Genomic DNA, 20,354 nt, shown 5'->3' with positions numbered 1-20,354 from the left:
CAGCACATACGATATTCGTCACATTCGGCATTCTTCTTGGTTCTCCCAATGCACCGTCTCTGACGAGATTGAGCCGTTTTTTAGACTTCGGTTTGGATGCTCCTGTGCTTGATCGCGCTCATCCGGTGGAGAGGAGAACTCTTGTCCCGACGTCCCGTGTTTGATATGAGAGGATCTGGTTGCTGAAATCTACCATCGTGATAGTATGCCGGACCGTGCATGTTTTGGAACTTGGTTTGAGTATTAAACATTACAGTAGAAGTCTTCCTTTGGAAAGCTAGTCTTCGTATGACAGTCTATATCGGTAGTATAGTTTCCTTCCCGATGCTCGAGTTTCTAACATGTATATACAAACCGACCCGCACCATGGTATCTCGAACCCAGAAACGCCAACTCCGAGGTGTTACTTCCAAGCCTTTAACCCTGTTTCAAACCCATTACCCCAATCGCATATCCATCCGATCCAATCCAATCATTCAAGCTACATCAAATTAACAATCCTCGCTCGATCCTTCTCCTCCTTTTTCCTAAGCTCGCCCCGACTTTTACTAGGATTCAGCACACTTGACAGCCCATTCGTAGACGGGCGATCCGAGTCCGTCGTAGCTGAGACACTAGAATTCCAAGCCTCTTCCTTCGCGTCACGCTGCTGGATCTGCGAGAGCGTGTTCTTCAACGCAGTGTACAAATGCTGATTATCGCTAGAATCGAGATCGACCCAAAAAGAATAAATAGAAAGGCCTTGATGATTCATATTCTTGAACCGCTTCAGGATATACTGACGCGCCGATAACTCGGGATCCGACTCGTTCCTCACGTAATCCGGAAACAGCTTCTCTAAAGGCGCGTACGCCATCTTGCTGACAAAGCGTGTGAAGTTGTTTAGGATGAGAATGATGGAGGAGTTTGCGAAACCAGGTTGATTGATCCAGCTTTCGAAGCCTTCGAACTCGTGGACTAGGATGGATTCAGTGGGGCGTTGCGGATTGGGTTTGTTGTAGAGGGATACGTCGACGGTGTAAATAACCGAGGTTGCGCCTTCGAGTTGGTGGTACCATCGCTCGCGGAAGTGTTGAGGTACGTAACCTCTGATGTTGAAGAGATGGACGTCTAGCTCGTCCCAGTTGAAGCGTGCTTCGTTGATACCGCGCATGGATTGGTTTAGGCGGATAATGTCTGCTTCACTGGGAACATAGTCTTCCGAAGCTATGCGTGGTGCTTCTTGTGCGAAATAGGGCGCGTACTGTGGGAAGTCGATTTCGAAGTTTCGGACGTAGAGTTTGGAGAACTCCGGACATGACCAGATTCTAGTGATGGCCTTGACTGCGTCAGGTGTGACGCCTTCTTTCCTAGCATCCAGCTCGTGCAGCAAGATTGCGAAATCGTGGCTCAGTTCAGTAGAGAGCTTAACGCCGGTATCTTTGAGTAGATTGGTGATGGATGATATGAGCGATTGCACGACCTGCCAGATCGCGGGGCGGTACTTCAAGCGTTCTTCGGTTGAATAATAACCTTCGGCGAAAAGTACTTTCAATTGATGCATGATAAGCTCTTTTCCGCTCTGCGTGTTGCCTACAAGGACCAACTTAGTCTCGTGTCGCAGGTTAGTGGCCTCTCTCTGCAAAGCACGATCGATTGCCTCGGAACGAGTGGCTGCTGCGATATGCTCGTACTCCTCATCCGTAGGCGAGACGGTCCTGTCGAGTTCGTTCCGTGCGAGCTTCATATGAAACAAGAGTCTCAGCCATTGGATGACCCGCGACAATTGTGCGAGGCCAGTAATGCAAGCACCATTCAACCTCGAGGACTGGGAGAGAGTCCTAAGGTTTGCTGCATCCTCTTTTCGGATCTGACGGCTTTTGTGGAGCAGGATTTTTCGCTGCGCTTGAGCAGTACTGAGAGGTATTAGATTCCTGAAGTTGTACGTAGAGACGAATTAGTAGCTCACCAATGACAGGCCGCAAGCAATAGGTTCACGGCATCATTTTGTCTTTGCGCCACCAGTTGCAGTCGTTCCATTGATCTGCTAGCGACGCTGTACTTTAGTTTGGCGGCGAAATCGACGGCACCATGGTCTCCGTAGTTGAGACGCGCATTCAAGGCATCCACATGGCGTACCAGCAATCCGCAGGAATGATTCAGTACATCCAAGTCGGCTAGCAATTGTGGGTGCAGATCGTTGACAGCATAATTGAGCCAATCCTGAATATTGCCGAGACTGGACTTCAGAGCTGTTAGTTGCGCGATGAGGTTGATAGAAGAGCCATTGCTGTCTTTCCAACGGTTGTGGATCTGTCGCAAGCCGTCGATGTCTTGTCGCAGCCGGTCCCGAATGGTGCCGATGGCGCTAATCAGCGCGAACACCCTTTTCTCATCGTCCGCCATCGCACAGTAGCGTCGCGTCGCAAAACGACTGTCGTATGTAGATCGATCGGGCAGCGCTGGATTGATGAGCAAGAGTCTGACTTTCAAGCGTGGTCGCAGTTGACGGCCAACGCGCGCGGATCCCCACGCATTTAGTCGGAAACGGCCAGGGTTAAAGTTGGCACTTGCGGATGATTGTCACGAGACGGAACGCGAAAGTTAGCAGCGCCAGGTCCGCGGATGTTGGGGGGTTATAAGGATGACCCGAGAAGATTCCGCGAGCTTGGGGCGCGATGGGGCTGTCTTGCGAGTTGGACTGCGATCAACAGGGCGTGCTGACAGCGAGATGAGCCCAAGAACACTGGTGGCTCAGCCTTATCATGAAAACAGAAAACCAGCTGTCGGTCACGGTCATCTCAACGGCGCGGTAGCGCGTTTTGATGCAGGGGAACAATAACCACTGAGTAGTGTGGTGGTCCCGTATGGAGGAAGCCGGCTAATTTGGGGCGCGTGGGCTGAGCGGTTCTGTATCAAGTACAATGGCACTCTCGTTTAGCTGCATGATGGCCGTGAGTCGGGCTTACATCGTCTAGGCGCACACGAGGAAGAGTCACAGAAGGTGGCCTCGTTTTTGCTATCACTGATGACTCCCGTCCAGTTGACATGTGGCTAGTGCAAACGCCCGGGGCCACGAAGCGAGAACTCTGTCGTCATCGTTTGAGACTTTCAGTTTTCCTTACCAGCAAAGATGTGCCATATAAACACCACGAGATAATTCCTGGTTTCAAGATTGGCACGACAAGTACTTCAAACATCTAGATACTCTTTGACGTCGTCAATATCTTGAGCATAACCTTGAAGGTAATACACAATATGGCAGCTCTCAACACGCTGCCAAATGAGATTCTTTCGCTTATAACAGCCCATCTCGAGCGACCACGAGACCTACTCTACCTGTCTCTAGCAAGCCGCCGGCTGAACGAGTTCGCAAAGCTCGATGGTTGGAAGGCTTTACTCAAAGGTCGTTTTGGCCTTGGCGGATTGGACTCGGATGCGTACAATGCCGTTCACGGTCTAACAACATTATGCCGGAACTGGGATCGAAGAGGCCTCATCGCAAGATACCTGGAACCGACAGAGAGGACAATGAGCATGAACATTTGGCAAGCCGAAAGATGGAGGGGTCCGCAGGGTCAGACAATGGGGTACCAGCCTAGTATCGACAGCTATGAAGAGATGTATGGATCGTGGGGAGAACGAAGAGAAGTACTGGCATGGTCTGCCGGCACACAGATTGTTCTGCGGACCAAAGAGACGGGCACAAATATTGAAAAGATTAGAAAACGTGAAGAGGGGCTCAACCAGGCATATGATCAGACGTGGAGGTATGACGCTTTTAAACACTTGAATACGTGGTTCACGTATAAGATCCCGAATAGCTTTGAAGGACGCGACGACATTACCAAGTTGAAATTACTCCGACCACATCAGCGGGATTTGGCCTATGAAGACATCGTTTTTGGGACTGCATCGGGTCAGCTGTCGCTACTTAGTGTTAGCCCTGACCTCGCCGAGACTCAGACGCAACATTACGACACTAACCGTCGTGGAATCAACGGTCTTTCGGTATCATCGTCAAACGCGCCCATGTTAGCTACCGCACTTGCAGACTCCTCGCTAGCGCTTTATCCCATCAACCGCGACAGCTTTTCCAACGAAGCTATCAAGCCCTCTTCAGAAGTGAAAACGATATCCGACGGGGCACTACTGGGTAGATTATGGTCATGCGAGTTCCTGTCCTCCGACACAGTGGCCGTTGGATGGGGACCCCACATCGAGCCCATCGAAGTCTACCACATCGGACCCGAAGGTCTTTCATCTTCACCCCTTCGTCGATTCAACGTTGCTATCGAAAACCAAGCACATTCACGTCCGACGTCAATATACCCCATACTACCAGTACCAAGCACAGCGCAAGGTGCATCGGAAGCAGGCCATACTTTTCTTTCCGGCGGCTACGACGGCATCATCAGACTGCACGACATGCGCTCACCCCGCGGTTTCGAACAAATCTTCTGGGACCCAACAAACGACTCGCCCATCTATTCTCTCGCTGCGCAGGGTCTAGAACGTATCGTAGCGGGTGTGGCGCTGCACAGTATGATTAAAGTCTTCGACGTGCGCTTCTCTGGATCGCATTCTTACCACACCATCTCTATGCCCAGCAAGCCCGTCAACAACACGAAAACCAAGTCATCTCCACGCGACTCTTCCACCAATGCCATCGTTAGAGAGAGCATGAAGACCCACATTCCAACAAAAAGCGGAGGCTGGAATCTCTATCTCAACCCACGTAGCCCTCCTCCGTCCACGGCATACCGACAAGACTATTCGCGCGTTCGAGAAGATTCCCCCGTATACAGTCTTTCCATTCCATCGTCTACGTCTCAAAATCTATACGCGGGGCTTGAAGGCGCGGTTCAAGGGATTACGTTTAGTGGGATTGCTGATAAGTGGCCGGATCCTATGATGGCACGAGGGTTGGTGCGGCATCACCACAACAACAGGAATGTGAATGGAGAATTAGGTGGGGAAGTGGGTGTTCGCGCAAGTTACAACCCAGATGGCGGCGCGCTGAATTTGGGAATGTATGAGCAAGGTACTGAAGAGGGGATAGGCATGCAGTTGTTGGTGCAAGCCCGCGTTACAGATAGTACGGTGCGGAAAGAGAGGAGGGATGCAGCGATGGCTAAGGGGTTGGACGAACGGTGGATTGATCTGAGGGACGAGGGGGAGAGGTGGACTAGAGGTGAGGTAGTACCGCGAAGGGAAGGGCCGACGCGTGGACCGAGGACTGGTGGTCGTGGGCGTGGACGAGGAGGAAGAGGGAGAGGAAGAGGTGTTTAGAAAAAGAGTCGGGCGATTCTGCCACTGAATATCTAGACTACAGTAATCGTGCGTGTCACCGCGTTTTCGTCAAAACAACGCTTCTCTAATGCCCGAATCATTCCAATCCTGACATACTCTCCTGATGTAGTGTTACTGGGCTGCAGTAAAAGTGCCTCAACGGGATCGGTCCCGAAATCTTGATTACCCTCAAATTCATATAACCCAAAACAGATCACATATTTCCAGGCTATCCTACTCCCAAACCACTCATAGTACCTCTGAGCCTCGTCCAGAGGATTACGGTCAGTGAAAGAGGCGTTGTACATGACACCCGAGTCGAGCCATATGGCGCGCAATGTAGAATATTTTCCAATCTTTGTCCTCTTTAGCCATGAAACCAAATCATCTCCAGACACTACCCGCCCGCTAAGGCAGAGGGATGCATAACGAACTTGTCCGTAAGGATTAGGTGTAGCTACATCGACTTCAAAGCTTTCCAAAGTACATATACTTCATACACCGAATCCAGCTTCAGTCCACTCAATACAGCGCACGTAAGAGCTCCAGGAGAACGTGGGACCCACAATGTCGACATTTTCAGGATACTTCCAACGTCTTCTATCATCTGAAATACAATAGAACCCGAGCTGTTGTGCGATATTATTCTGCCAAAGCCCTGCGATGTATTTGCCGAGCTTCAAGTGTTCCATGCATGCTGCCAGGCTTGAAAGCGCGGGGAGTGGATCTTCTCCGTATGTAAGTTCCATGTTGCTATAAAACTTTGCTATTTTCGACCAGTTCCCTATTATGTATTTTCTTCCCATGTTTGTCTTAGCCCGCAGTTCCGTAAAAATGTTGAGCACTTGGTTATTATGGTCTTCCTGGCGAGCGGCGCCACACTCACATTCTCGTCCAGTTTGGTATTCGAAGAGAATTTCATCTGGCAGAAAGTGAATGATTCTACGGGCCAAAAACCTCCCTTGCATGCACCATCCCCGCCGAAACAATGTGAAGTTGGTCCTTTCTGATGCTCGGTCACAATCATGGCTTCTGATTTGTCTTGCGCGCACTTGATAGCTTTCCTGATCATCCTGTGTATATTGGATAACCAGGGGTTCCATTCTTTTCCTCAAGAAGCCATCTTGGCAATCTTCGGTTGCCGTGGCCGACAAGACAACATACGCACCTGCGTAAATATCTGCCATCAGACTCGCCTCTTTCGCCTAGTCTTCTTTGTCGTCTTGAAGAATACAAATTCGATCGATTCACATGTACTCTAGGCCTAGTCTTCTGGTAATTTGAATAACGTCCTGAAGAGTCTTTAGAAAGTCCGACGTTTTCAGATCTTTAAAACGTTCGATGACGTTCTCTTTCCTTGTTTCGGACTGCTTGCCCGATCCTCAACGGTAGGAAAGCGCAACAAATTTTACCGGGGTTTCCGATGGGTAGAGGTGAGTGCCATCATCTTCATCCTTGCCTAGCTTTATCACGCGTGTAGGCTTAAAATCGTGTGATGGTGGAGCATGCTGATGGGTCATGTGGCAGCGATTGATCCACTCCTTCATAACAGCAATCGAGGCTTCTGAATCTGCAGATTCGCAAACTTCTTTCGCGTAGATAAATGGGCTCTGATGAATGTGTGGTTCTGTTGCTATCATCAGCCACATCCCTGAATCGAGGTGAAGGACAAGCCTTTAGAGCACAATTGAATATGAATCCCTCCGCAGATATATAGTTGCGGACCAAAGCATAACTGAACGTCGTTCCTAGACAAATTGAATTGTAATGTTACATACTCGCAATCTTTTGCAAGGTGTTGCTGACATTTGCGTATGATCCCGCAAAAGTGGCAATCGTCGCTCAGGTCACGAACCAAACATGGTTGCCCCGAAACGCGTGATATTTAAGTAGGTGGCATGTGCTGCAACTCATTTCTTGTAATGCGTATTCTTCATTGGACAGCGAGGCAAGCTTTTCCGATTGTTTAGCGATATCTTCTTCACCTTCGTTCGGATAAAGTCTTCTAGCGACAGGCCTGCACGAGATCGGTAAGCCTCACTAAAGCGCTTGAATCACCCCACAACACTTTTGAGGGGCGTCTTAGGTAAATCATCGCCTCTTCATCTTCATCTTCGGAAGAGGTCTCTGCACCTGAATGTTCATCGCCGGAAGACATCGCATATGCATCCCCGTCTCCAGAGGATAAGGATACGAAACTTTGCGATCACCTAGTTCTTTGGATGGGTTTTGACTGCAGTGTGGTGTGCAGGCTCCGGTGTAGATAGACATATCGAGGAGGGCTGAAGAGGTTCGGCTAATGACGCTGGTAGCACACCCCACCTGCATAATGTGGCACAGCCCGCAAGGCTAACATGCATGCCTAACCGAAGACTGTTTCACAAAGCGAACAACTTAGCTCGCACTAGCGGCAATCATACCATGAACATTTATACTAATTTTTATTCTGTCACGCATACATAGTCCTTCCTTCTCTCTACTCAAGTCACACAACGTACCCATCGAGAAATGATGAAAAAACCGGTCAGCTGATATCACGTCAGTCCCCTCTTCCCAAACTCAACACCTCCCCATCCACGGTTTCCAGCCCGCTAGCCGGTTTTCAGCCGCAAACAACCATGGGCCTCGAAGTCTCCTTATTTCTTAGATATCCTCATCGTCAACATTTTTCTAACTTCCCGGTGGGATCCGGGTAGCCTTCCACGCCTTTCTATTGGTCCAAACTCCCAACAGCTCGCAAGTGAACAAAGACCGCGTGGCCATGTGTCTCAGATATTCGTTGATAGTACGCAGAGTGGTAGTTTGGTCTTGGCGTAAGCTTGTCGCGGGTTATACGCATGAAACATTGCATGATGTGGTAAGATACTCGTTCGAAAGATCCGTATGGGAAACAAGTCTGTTGGAGGTCTGATTCAATCTGCGGCTGGCTGGCTGCATTTGCTTTTCCGCTGTCATCTTTTCCACAGCGCTAGATCCATTTGTCCTGGGGGAAAACTTTGATAGTTGAAATGGGAGAATATCCATTTTATTGCGTGCTCTTGCCCGCAAACCTCATGTAGGGAGGAAGCGAGATAGCTGAGATGAGGCGGGATTTGACAACATTGCGGTATCTCAGATGTACACCGACCGTTCAAAAACCGGGGAATCGTGCGTGAACACGTACTGCTAGTTTGTTTGTTCATGTCAGCTTATGCTGCGCTGTTCTAGCAACTGGTTCTTTCCGGAAGTTTCAAGTTTGGAAAGAGAGAGAAGGGAGGGGAAAGAAGGTTTTCGAACCTCAGTGTGGAGCAGCAGGTCGATGATGATGGTAGTGGCCCTGGTAGTAAGGCGATGACGAGCACAAGGTAGGCAGACTCACGTTGAGATTACCATCTGCTTGGCTTTGAGAAGATGCGTAGTTCGCGCCACTATAGCCGTAGATATCTGCATTTGACGAGAAATCGCGAGAAGGGAGGTACGAGGGTGAGGGTGTATGCGCCTGTTGATACGACGGTTGCGTTGGATGTGTGGTATATCGGTACATGGGTGGGCGAGTGGTAGTGGTGGAATGGGATGGGTACGCTAAGCTTGACATCCACGTTGGCGGCATATTCCAAGGGATGTTGGGTGGTGGGGGCGGAGAGTAGATAGGAGTATTCCAGTTTGGTGGATAAGAATACGTTTGCTCCGCTGTGTGATGGTGCGTATCCATAGATGCGGCAGTAGCAGCCAGCATAGTTTGAGTCGCGACGGCGCTGCTTGCGTCAAAAGCACGAGTGGTCGACGTTATGTAGGGCGACGAGGAACTCGGCCCTGCAACTTCGTAGTCTGCAGATAGGGAGCGAGGGTATACTTCGTGTTGTTCGGGCGAGGGCTCTGGGTTTTGATGGCCGTCTGGATCGTCATTGACTAACTGCTGGAGGTATTGAAGCTTTCGTTTGCGCTTCTCTCCTAGATCAAACAAAGTTTATTAGATGTAGTCATGACGGGTCAATTACCTGCAGGATTAACATACGATAATTGCGTGAAGCTATCCTGTTTTGCTGTTTCCGTATCTCGCTGTTAGGCTTCCTAGGCTTTTTCCCTGGTTCCTCACTCACTGTCGCTCGCTTCGATCGTCTGTCGGGCGTGGGGAGAGACCGGGAAGATAACGTGGTAAGATGAGAGTTCATGGCGCCAGCAAGTGTACTCGCTAACCAGAGTAATGGGATTCGATAAGGCCCGAAAGCGTTGGCAAAGGCTTGCTTTTGAGCCGCTGATCAGCCGTATCTGTTCGACTGGCAAGGTTACATTCAAAGCAGTAGTAGAAGCCAAGCCTTGACCCTACGTTGACGTTGACAGGGTCGATACCAGGACACGGCTTCCTTTGCCGCTACTTTTCCTGGGCATTGCTGACTGATGGAATATTACAAGAATAGTAACGAAACCCAATGGGCGGCAAGTGCAGGAGTGCACGACTTGACCATTCTGCCGCCAACCTTAACCTTAATTTCGCCGCACAGCATTACGGTGTGACCATCAAAGATTTCAAACCAAGAAGTACTTTCTTTGAGGATTTAGTCATGGCTGCCGGCAACGCTGTGCGATGGATGCCGTCCCAATGCCGCTTGGTTACTCGAGATGAGATTATTTGTTTCTGTATTAGGCACACTAGATGATCGGGGCAAGGAGCCTCAGAGAGCTGGATCATCGCGGGACTGCGATAGAATGGATACGAGCAGGCGGAGCAGTCGGAGGAGAGACCTCCGCCTCCCCAGCCCACCCAGCACGTAATAATCAGAGTAAGAAACTCCAACAGCTGAATTATTTCGGGTACGTGATCCGAGCTGGATTTTTCGCAAGGGTCTCAACATGAGCAGGCGGAGCAGCTGCATACCAAGTGAGTTGACCGTCATCGCACCACTTACAATGCCCTTCCTTAGTTGTTGTTGTTGCCGCCAGCGTGAGGATCGCGCGTCTGAGCGGATGATAGGAGCCGCAGTGCCGTTGACTACTGACACACGAGAACGTTGAGCTGAGATGGTACGTCGTAAGCCACTAGCCAATAGTAGTAGGGCGCTACGTGCTGCATAAGCAGACTTGAGACCAGGGAAATCTCACGCCGCCATTTCGGGGGCGAGCTATGTATTATTCATAACTTGTTAATACATTACAGCATCGAGTGTGTGCGTATGTGTATGTGGCGATGTTCTGTTGTATTCAATTTCCGAACTTCACGTGTCACGTAACCTGCCAAGAAGAGTCGTGTGCTTTGGAAAACCTACACAATGCGGTAGCAAAGACGGAGGACTAATATGTGAGTTTAAAAGAGGAACTTTACTCATGGAATAGGTTCTTGCTGACCATTACGCAAGACGAGGCAAAACTTACTCTAGGATGGCAACAAGCTGCCTTTCATCGTATGATCAACACTGTAACCCAAGGATACAGACCACGCTATACAACCCTATAACATACGGTCCCAAGTCACACAAGAGCACCTAGTGCCGCTCCGGCATCTGATGCTGTCTCTTAAGATAGCTCGCCTATGTCACATGTCAGCTTGTAAATCCTCACATCATACCCATCACATAGCAAAACTCACCTCATCAAGCACGGCCTGCAACCTCCCCTCCTCAGCAACAACCCTCTTGACAGTCTCACTAACATTCCCCTCGAGACCAACACTGCACCCCCGCGGCAGCCACCTCAATATATGAAACGCATTAGCGTACACACTCGTCGCACCCGTCACCCTCCCGTCATCAGGTAAACTGGCTTGTAGGATGATCTTGAAGGTCTTAAGACCCCAGCAGTATCTCAGACCCAAGCGAACGAGGTCCGCGAAGCCATCGAGGATATCGTGGTGGGACGGTATAGTGAGAACGACGTGTTTGATGAGGCTGCGGGACCGCTGGTGCAGAGTCGACAGCGTGTAGATGCCGCTTGTGAGACTGAGTGTGAAGACGTTGTCGCTGTACAGGACTTGTCGTGCCTCTCTGTATATCAGTTTGTTCAGCCGGAGGATCTCAGGGACGATGGGGTCGTCCAAGGGGACGCGCTCGGGGCCGGATTGCCTGGGGCGGTGGAAGGTATGGCCTGGCGGTTCACGGCCGGGGACGTAGGTTCCGAGGCCCCGCGCGTAAGGGTTGTCGTCTTCTTCGGGTTTCTCGGGCGCGCGCTCGGCGTGTAGGAGGAGAGGGTCTTCGCGGACGAGGGCCATGTGGTAAATGTGGATGCGGAGTTCGGCGGGGAGTTTGATAAAGGGGAAGGTGTTTGCTGGCGAGGTCTCGGTAGCGGAGGCGGCTGGTAGGGGAGGTGCGAGTTGCGACTCGGTCAATGTGCTGGCTTCTGGTGTGAGGAGACCACTTCGGATTCGCGCGATTGATGCCTCGGCGACTGGGGGTTGATGGTCAACAACATTGTCGTCAACTGGTTCGCCAGTACGTAACCTCTTAGGCTCTGTCGCTTGCGCTTCAACTTCCTCCTCTTGTACGGCACGCTTTCGGCCACGCCTGGCGGATACCGGGCGTAGGTTTCGCGCTATTACTTCGTCGTCCGAAACCATGTGGACTCGTTGGGTAGAGAAACTCGTCAAAAAAACAATAGCGATACTAGCAACTTGTATACGTCCAGATTGCACGTCGGATGATGGCTGGCTGGTTGTGACGCGTCGAAGTCGCCAAGCGATAGCGCAGTGCGATAGCGTGGAGTATGCGGATCAAGCGTGAAGTCTACGCAATGCTAATAATTGCAGGTTTGTTGCGCGGCATTTGATGATAGGCTTAGAAAGACACGGCCAGTAAATAATACAATGGTAAATAAACCAGTGCAGCACAAACGATAGGCCGGCAAAGAGGTTCCGGCCACGGCAAGAGGCAGGTGGGTTCGACGCGGAGGTGGGTGACTGCGGGGTTGAATAGCGCGTACGAAGTGTCAGGATTCAAGTCAGGCAAACGTCAATGCGTGCATAAGTATTTCGTCACGTGCCTTTGTTCTGCCATAGCTTCCTACGTTCAAGGTGAAAGGATACACCTACATGGAGAGAAGACCTCCACCTCCACAATAGCTTCCTACTTTCATTTTCATTATGCACTCCATGTGAATAAGAATTAAAGATTACAGTCTTGTTCTAGACGTCGGTTGGATAGTCTGTCTCATCAAACTGTATCTACACTGGCCGCACCACGACCCATTCACCATCTATGCAAACCGCGTTGGTAGGGGTGAAGATGAAGAAGAAGAATAATAAAAGGGAATCAAAATAGATCACACGCATTCCTGCCATCAACCCTTGTCCGTCCTGTCCATCCTGCCTCTGGCCCCCGTGACGTATAGTTGTAAGAACCATTGAAAAGATACCATAGAGAGGAAAGCGATTGGACTCCCCGCTCAAAGTGACCGCACTTCAGCAACACTACTCTGTGTCGCTGAACCATCCGTCCACCTCAGGATCCGCAAACCTATAAGTCTATCAGGTTGTTAGCACCAGGCTGTCGGCCCTGCTGCTGCTGCTGCCCGGGCTGAGCACCAAACGGATTAGCGCTGCCATAAGGATTAGCACCAAAGCCGCTCGCCGGACCAGTCTGCGCAGGCACAAGACGGTTCTGCTGAGGCATCCCTGTGAACTGAGAGTTCAAGAAAGGGTTGTTGCCCGTGGCGTTGGCATTCACTCGGTTCAAGCCTGAACCAGCTGAGTTGACAAATGTGCCTGGGGCGGTGTGTTGGGCTGGGATACGCATATTGCCAACGTTGCCGAAAGTATCTTGACCTTCTCCTGTTGCGAGGAGTGCATTGAGTCTGGCGGCGTTGGGGTCCATCTCTTTTTGTGGCGGCTGAAGTTGCTGCTGCTGCTGCTGCTGCTGCTGAGGTTGCGCAGTCTGTTGCGTTGCGAAGGATACGGGAGGATTGAATGAAGTATTGTTGAATTGGGTCTGCGTCTTCTGTTCGCTCAACGTGTTCAGCGTTGGTTGTGTGAACGACTGAGTAGGCTGCGGTTTGTTGAAAGACTGGGCGAATGGGTTGTTGGAACCAGTGGGCTGCGGCTTGAGCGACTCCTGGGTCTGGTTGCTTGCCCACGGATTATGGCTACCAGGCTGGAGCGCATTTTGGTCTTGCTGCGGTTGTTGCATCTGCTGCTGGCCCATGTCACCGAAGCCTCCAAACTGACCATATGGGTTGTTGTTGAACGAAGTCTGCTGGGGCTGGATCGTGTGCTGGGGCTGCAGGTATTGCTGCTGCTGTTGCTGCTGGGCGCCAAACTGATCGAAGCCAGTAGGCTGTTGCTGTTGGAAGCCACCATAGCCGCCGAATCCATTCTGGAAGCCGGTCTGCTGAGGCTGCATACCGGTAGGTTGCGCGTACGCATTGTTGAGGAAGCCAGTGTTCTGAGGCTGTTGCTGATTCTGGTCCATGAGATTACCGAACCAGTCCACTTGACCCTGCTGCTGATATCCCTGGTTGTTGCCTGTAGGCTGGTATGCATTCGGCTGCGCGGTGGTTTCGCCGAAAAGTAGATCGGCGTTGGTCTGTTCGAGTTCCTTTCGGCGCAGCTCCTCCTCTTCCTTGCTCAGCTTAATGGCCTTTTCCAGGTCGTCGTCAGTATCTTCGACTCTGGACGTGCGTTCGCGACGCTTCTTCTCCTCCTCTGCCTCGTTCTTGCTTGCCTCGAGCGCTAGCCTAAGCTCGAGATCTTCTTCTTCGGTTCTACGGTTACGGCGCTGTTCACCGTTTCGCGGGCGCGTTGATCGCTCGCCGTTGTCTGGACCGTGGTGCCCTCCACCGGGGTACTCTTCGATGCCCGTTACCCGCGACTTCCAGGATTTCCTGTCGGCTCGCTCGGCGCGCAGTCGCTCTTCGTCGAGAATGAGGGAGGTCAGCTCCTTAGCTGCCATTCGCACTGCAATGTCTTAGTAGTGTGCTCTTTCACAAAGCGAGGCGCACTTACCGTTCTGGCCTACATCGCGACCGTCCTCATCTGTGTGCTGGAACTCGCGCAATGTCTTGATGATGTAGATGTTCTTGCGCGCCCAAGTCACCACGAGCTCTGAGCCCTCGTGGAGACAGTAGTCGAGCACCTTCAGCGACTTCAGAACGTGACGCCAGTTCTTTCCTCGGTCGTTGAGGCGCTTGTCGAGCATGTCCATGACCTGGTAGAAGTCGGTCGAGCTGAGTAGCTGTTAGCATAGCTCGCGGAGCTTTCGCAGTCGTCGTACCTATTGAAGGTGATTTGAGCGATCTCAGCCATATCAGACCCTACAGGTCCCCATGGGTCGTTGCTGGTTGCTGCGATTGTCAGCTACGCCGTTCGTACAGCTCCATGCGTACTCCGTACCATTGCGAACCTTGACCTCAACCTGACTGTACCCTTTGGTCACGTTCTTGACCGATCTCGCGATTTTACTCATGTTTGCGACGTATTTTCCGTCTCAGGTTTTGCGGTGTCGTGGGATCGGAGCTGTCGGGAGGGAAGGTCGCCAGAGGAGTGGCTGAGGTATAGCGCCGGCGGATGACGTGCCACTTGAGGGAACGGGCGCAAGCAATCAGTAGCGCGATGAGTTGCGGTCGGTGTGAACACCCTACGATGGTGAGATTGGGGTAGTGTGGCAGTGTGGGTTGTGGCAAGCTGGGGTAAAATGAACATGCAGGAGAGACGTGGATAGACGTAATGCGAGGCTGGTGCGCTGATGACCACTTGCTTAGGATTAGGACAGGGCCGAGCGACCGAATCTGAGGGTCCAAGCGCTACGACGTCAATCCCGCGCACCGCTTTCACGGAGAGGTTGAATACGGATACGACGGTCTTGAGGCCTTGGGGAAATGGCACTGCTTCGTCTTCTTATTTGAGCATTGTGCTTCGTCTTTCACCAGATCAGCGACTGCACATATGGCAAAGTTGCGACTGAGCTGACGAGGCCTGTCTTGTCGCCTGGGCAGCGATCTTGGATATAATGGGCAATGCTAGCAATGTGCTGAGCCCAATGAGGTGATTCTTCAAGGCGGCAAACACCACATATGCAGCATAACCGCGTAACACATGATCTCCAAAGCCGGTTGTTGAGTTGGCATTGCGGGTACTGTACCAAGCTGAGCAGACACTGGTCGATTCAAGACTTGGACGTTGGATATACCAACATGGTCGTTCTTTTTCCGATTCGTCCTGAGTCTCGTCCTGATGCTTGGTGGAGGCCCCAGTGATTGAGGCTAATTTCTATCTTGCAAGAGTCTGAACATGGATTACAACCAGCACGTTACGGCACTATATGGCGTGAGATATAAGTTAGAGAAACAACCTTCGTATATTCCAATGCATGAACGGAGCACAACAGATGTAAGACACATGGCATTCTTTCCACTTAGCTCATTATATAGGTTTGAATTTTTGGCTCCGCTCGCGCAGAAATAAGTGCTGTAGTCTAAAAGGAGTCGGATATAAGTCCTTCATTAAATAACCAGTCTAGAGAGTTTAGGGTTTGCCTTTGCATAAAGGAAAACCCAAGACAAAAAGGGAGGGAAGGAACACACAAGCCAGGACACCCTTTGCCAGTCTTGAATGTGTGTGTATGTAATGAGACACGCCCACAACGCCTGACCATCCCATTATCGAGCTCTCAGCAGTAGAGAAGCGATGATGGAGAGAAGAAACCCATGGAAAATTGCCGCCACCAAATAAGCCCCAGTATCGACATGGGAATACTTGCAACAGAAAAGAGATAGGCAAGCCGGAAAGAGAACAAGGAAACATCCCAAAGCGCTCGAGGTCCTGCAAACCCGCGAGATCCGCCATGCAGGGCAGTACAACGCAAACAAGACACGCCAGCCAGCAAGGAGAATTTTGAGACACAGGGGTATAAGTCCTGCCTGCCGAGAACACCAGTGTAAGGACTCGCATGTATTAGTTTTACAGAGAGAAAAGACAACGATGACGTGAGATCGCTCAAGCATGACATTGGATGTGTCTTTCCGAATCGGACGGGGAACTCAGGGAAAGAGGAGCGATTCTATTGAACGGCGGGAGCCCACATTCCGTTGCCCATCTCTCTTTGGTTTGGGTTGTAGTGGTCTGGCTCGGTGCTGTTGGGCCGACGGATGTTGTTGTGCTGATAGTACATGCCGTTCTGTGCCTGGTATTGCGGCTCTGGGTAGACGTAACCGTTGTCTTGTCCTCCAGGAGAGGGAAGAGCCTGCTGCCCTGGTGATTGCCAGCCCATGGCAGACATGTGAGGGCTTCCGTTGGCGCTCGTGGTGCCTCCAGACTGGTTGTGGTTTGCCGACGCGGGAGGCTCAAGAATCGGCGGTGGGCCGTAGGCGGTGGGGTGAGATGTAATGGCTGGGCGAGAACCGCTTACGTTGGAGGCATACGACTGAGCTGTGAGTGCGGGAGAGGCACGCGGGCTAGGCTGGGGCATCTCATGACGCATGTGGGGAGGGACGTTCATGCCGCCCATGTAGGCGTAGTCGGAGCCCTGACGGTGCAGGCCGGGCATACCACCAGCAGGCATTCCGTTTGCTGGCGAAAGGGAGAGTGTGCGGTCATTGGGCGAGGGAGTGCCGAGAGGTGATGCCGTCTCAGAGTAGTCACCACCGTCGGAGCGGCCAGTCCTGCTTGAGGCAGAAGCGCGCGAGGCGAGCGCGGCAGCAGTAGCGGCAGCCGCTTCCTCAACGGTGCCGGTGTGATGGTTCTGGTGACGGGTCAAGGTAGTGCGACGCGTAAAGGTCTTCTGGCAATCTGCGTAAGGGCATTTGTATGGGCGCTTGCCCGAGTGGATGCGACGGTGGCGGGCCAGCGAACTGGAGTCACTGAAGGGCTTGTCGATGTTAGTTGTGAAGATAAAGCGGAGCAGATAGAACATACCTTTCCACATCGCTCGCACATGTGAGGCTTCTCGCCAGTGTGGACACGTTGGTGGACCGTCAGGGCGGACCGCTGGATGAACTGCTTGCCGCAGTTGGGGTAGTCGCACACGTGAGGGCGGATACCGCTGTGGATACGTTCTGCATGTCTCGGTCAGTGCTTTTGCTTTTGGTGTTGCGGCCCAAGCTTCTTACCATGACGTGCGAGGTCACTGCGTCGCGCGAAGCCTTTACCACATGTCGAGCACGCGAAGGCCTTTGGGGGACCCGTGTCCGATGCGGGGCGCCCACCGTTGTGTTGGTGTTGAACCTGCGCATCCGCCATTTGCTGTTGCTGCTGGGCGTACGCGTGGTCTGGCGGGTTTGGAATGTAATTGCTGTTGTTGAGCATAGGCATAGGCGCCTGCATCTGCGAAGGCGACGGGTAGCGCAGGCCGTTCATGTGCTGTTGGGGAATCGACGGGTACGAGGGAAGTTGCTGCTGCGGTTGTTGCGACGAGTAGCGCGAAGAGTCTGACGGGTGAGGCGACACGCCACGTTCCGAGCCGTTCTCCGACTTGATGTGGCCGCCATTGAGGTACGAGGGCGGCGCGCCGAAGTGTTGGGGCTGCATTGCGTGCTGCATGTTGAGCGCTCCGTTTCCTAGGGATGCTGTTAATCTCTGGTTCAGGATAGTGTCCAACTCCATTCTCTCAGAAGCGTGTTTCGCTCAGAAAGCGTGTTTCGCGTGACAGAAGGCGACAAAGACGACAAGGGCACCAACAGGCTCGAGAAGCAAGAGACGGGGCGGTGCGCACCAGATGAGGGTGAGAGGCTGTAGTGATGATGGAAATCAGCAGGCGTCGGGCGAGGACGCAGTGGTGGTCGTTGGGCGTGTGAGCAAGTCGAGTCGTCGAGGGGGCTGCGCGTAGGTCAATGCAGCGGATGCACTGTATCGCGATGTCAGTTGCGAGGTTGAGCGAGCGCGGTGGCAGCAAAATGCAGGTAAAAAGTGAAAGAGCGGCGCGCCAGAAATTGTCGGTCTGGCAGTCACGCTGGCCACGTCTGAAGAGTGGAAAAGGGGAGTGGAGCGGTGAGAAGGACCTGCAGCGGGAATGCGCGGGCTGCACGGGGCGAAAGGGAATCGTGCAAAGCGGGAGTACGTACCTGAGATAGATATAGACGGGAGAGAGGGCAGGGCAGGGGATGGCGGTGATGGAGAGCGTGGTGTTGGAGAGTCTGCAGGTACTTCTTTCCTCGTTGCGCGTAGTTGCCCAGAAAGTCCAAATGGCGCTAGTTCGGATTCGGCGTTGGGCGGATCCTTCCAGGGCTAGTCGACAAAAAGGGACCACGATGTGCAGGCAGATGCGTCGATGTCCAAGCGTCGGAGGGCCTCCACCACACTGACACGGAAAGTTATACTGTCGCCTATGCAGACCAAGTGAAGACACACGAAACTGCAGTCTCACGCTCAAGTATCCAAGTGACTGGCTGCACCAAACGGATACCGGCAGCGGCTGAGGGAGTCTTTCTTTCAAGGTGCAGTAGAATGCAGAGAATCCAATAGAATGCAATGACAACGATAATCCGATGGTGACGTTGACAGTCGTCTGCACACTTTGGGCCGGATTACCGATTAGATTGCTTTCGCCCAACAATATGGTAGGTAGCTTTTTGGTGTATTAGGACGGGGGGGGCCGCTGGTCGATCGTGTTCCTTCCTACAGCCGGCAAAAAGAAAAGGTGAATCGTGGCTGCATCGTAGTCAGTCTTGCCTGCTGACTGTGTCCCAGGACGCTGCAGCTTACCGTTGGTTGATTGGCCCTGTCGCGGTCGGTGATCGGGGGATGTGGTGCGTGTAGAAGGGAACGCTCAAGCATTCTTCTGATAGCATGGAGCAGGGCACGTTCAAATACACACGATCAATGCATCGCGACAAAGTCAACTGTGGAGCGGCCCTATCCTTGCGTTCATCTCACGCTCGCGACACTACAGCTTCACCATGACCTTTCCTGTTAGCATGCCGCTGCTAGCTGTCAAGGAGCTGGGGCAGTCCTGCGACCTTTGTTTGAGGCGTATGTGGCGCTTTTGTGCACAGATGAGGATCCACAAGCCGACGGTAGTGTACTGTCTCCAACAGTCCAACTTGACTTCAACGGCCATTGACTTGTTGGTCGCCTGTCGCAATAGCAGTCACTGCGCAGATGAGGTTCACTCGTTGCGCAGTGGTTGTCATGGCCCATGGCCCCTTCTCCATCATGACTACAAGGCGTCGGGTCGCAACACCAACAACCACGATTCAGCGGTTCCTGGAGGGGTACCGGGATTAGGGAGCATGGGCCAGATTTGGAAGGCACATAGAAGGCCGCTAGAAGGAGGGAAGGCACGGTGCATAGCACTTGCTTAGGACGTGCAGCAGGCGACAAGTTTGCGAGCCACCAACCGGTCCCAGCACAAGCTGGGTTTGAGACAGCGAAAAGAAGCATAACACTTGAATAACCAACGTATTGTCTTTGCAGGCAAGCTGCTTATTGGCTGACGTTTGTTCATTCTGTGGAGGTTGGAGACGCCCCTCTGCCTTGTGAGACACCCGCCGACGCCCCTGAGCGCCGCCGAGTCAATCATCCAGGGCTCGCGAACGGCAGGTCTGCGTCGTCTACACCGCCACCACGAGGCCGCACACCAACGTTGTAGAGACCTGCATGAGTTCTGGAGACACGGCTCGATATGCATCATCTGCATCCTTTGCGATAGATACACAAGAGTCTGCCGCCGCCCTGCAGATGAGATGTATTGTATGGTCGCAGTGCTCCTTCCCGGCAAGCGCATCGTGCCTGCCGCTTCCGTGTCCTCCTAGCCTGTCTTTGTTTGGGCAAGTCAGGCACGTGGTTCTCTTCCTCACTCGAATCCAAGCCAAGCCTCGCCCACCGACACCGACACCGACATTTGCACCTCTCTCCTGGCTTTGTTGCGGTGAAGGGGTCCCGCATATCTTCAACTCTTTGCAGCCTGGGCGCTCTTTCGGTATACTTCCGCTAGATCCGTCTGTGCTTGCGCGTCCCACCGAAGCCAATGTCCATATTTGCCGGACCCACTCCCAGCCTCGTCGCGTTTCTATGACTGACACGAGCACCCTCGAAACGTGTTGTGCACGGCTTCTTCGCTGCACATCACAAAAGCATAATTATCCCCACACCGTACCGTACTCTGCTCTCCATATCCGTTCAGAACTGATCGGCAATGACAAGCTAAATCTTATTTCTTATTGAATCATCGTTACATCGTCACGCGCAC

General features: G+C 52.3%; 5 protein-coding genes across 5 annotated transcripts; 1 reads left to right on the top strand and 4 right to left on the bottom strand.

The window, feature by feature from the left end:
* Positions 1 to 481: 481 nt before the first annotated feature.
* On the bottom strand, positions 482 to 2,385 carry ALTATR162_LOCUS498 (uncharacterized protein; the record flags this gene model as incomplete). Its single annotated transcript, XM_043308092.1, has 2 exons — positions 482 to 1,895; positions 1,949 to 2,385. 2 exons carry the CDS (start codon positions 2,383 to 2,385, stop codon positions 482 to 484), a joined length of 1,851 nt encoding a protein of 616 aa, XP_043164027.1.
* Positions 2,386 to 3,237: 852 nt separating this feature from the next.
* ALTATR162_LOCUS497 (uncharacterized protein) lies at positions 3,238 to 5,271 on the top strand (the record flags this gene model as incomplete). Its single annotated transcript, XM_043308091.1, has 1 exon — positions 3,238 to 5,271. The coding sequence occupies one exon, from the start codon at positions 3,238 to 3,240 to the stop codon at positions 5,269 to 5,271; it is 2,034 nt and encodes a 677-aa protein (XP_043164026.1).
* Positions 5,272 to 10,730: 5,459 nt separating this feature from the next.
* ALTATR162_LOCUS496 (uncharacterized protein) lies at positions 10,731 to 11,797 on the bottom strand (the record flags this gene model as incomplete). The annotated part of the gene is made up of 2 exons (XM_043308090.1): positions 10,731 to 10,775; positions 10,835 to 11,797. The coding sequence occupies 2 exons, from the start codon at positions 11,795 to 11,797 to the stop codon at positions 10,731 to 10,733; spliced, it is 1,008 nt and encodes a 335-aa protein (XP_043164025.1).
* An 895-nt stretch (positions 11,798 to 12,692) lies between these two features.
* On the bottom strand, positions 12,693 to 14,636 carry ALTATR162_LOCUS495 (uncharacterized protein; the record flags this gene model as incomplete). Its single annotated transcript, XM_043308089.1, has 4 exons — positions 12,693 to 14,128; positions 14,177 to 14,397; positions 14,445 to 14,514; positions 14,564 to 14,636. The coding sequence occupies 4 exons, from the start codon at positions 14,634 to 14,636 to the stop codon at positions 12,693 to 12,695; spliced, it is 1,800 nt and encodes a 599-aa protein (XP_043164024.1).
* Positions 14,637 to 16,229: 1,593 nt separating this feature from the next.
* ALTATR162_LOCUS494 (uncharacterized protein) lies at positions 16,230 to 17,770 on the bottom strand (the record flags this gene model as incomplete). The annotated part of the gene is made up of 3 exons (XM_043308088.1): positions 16,230 to 17,036; positions 17,084 to 17,223; positions 17,278 to 17,770. 3 exons carry the CDS (start codon positions 17,768 to 17,770, stop codon positions 16,230 to 16,232), a joined length of 1,440 nt encoding a protein of 479 aa, XP_043164023.1.
* Positions 17,771 to 20,354: the final 2,584 nt, after the last annotated feature.

The sequence above is a fragment of the Alternaria atra genome (genome assembly GCF_907166805.1).
Source record: "Alternaria atra isolate CS162 genome assembly, contig: 21, whole genome shotgun sequence".
Taxonomy (NCBI): domain Eukaryota; kingdom Fungi; phylum Ascomycota; class Dothideomycetes; order Pleosporales; family Pleosporaceae; genus Alternaria; species Alternaria atra.
The sequence above is the reverse complement of the archived record's forward strand: the minus strand, read 5'-3'. Positions and strand labels throughout refer to the sequence as shown.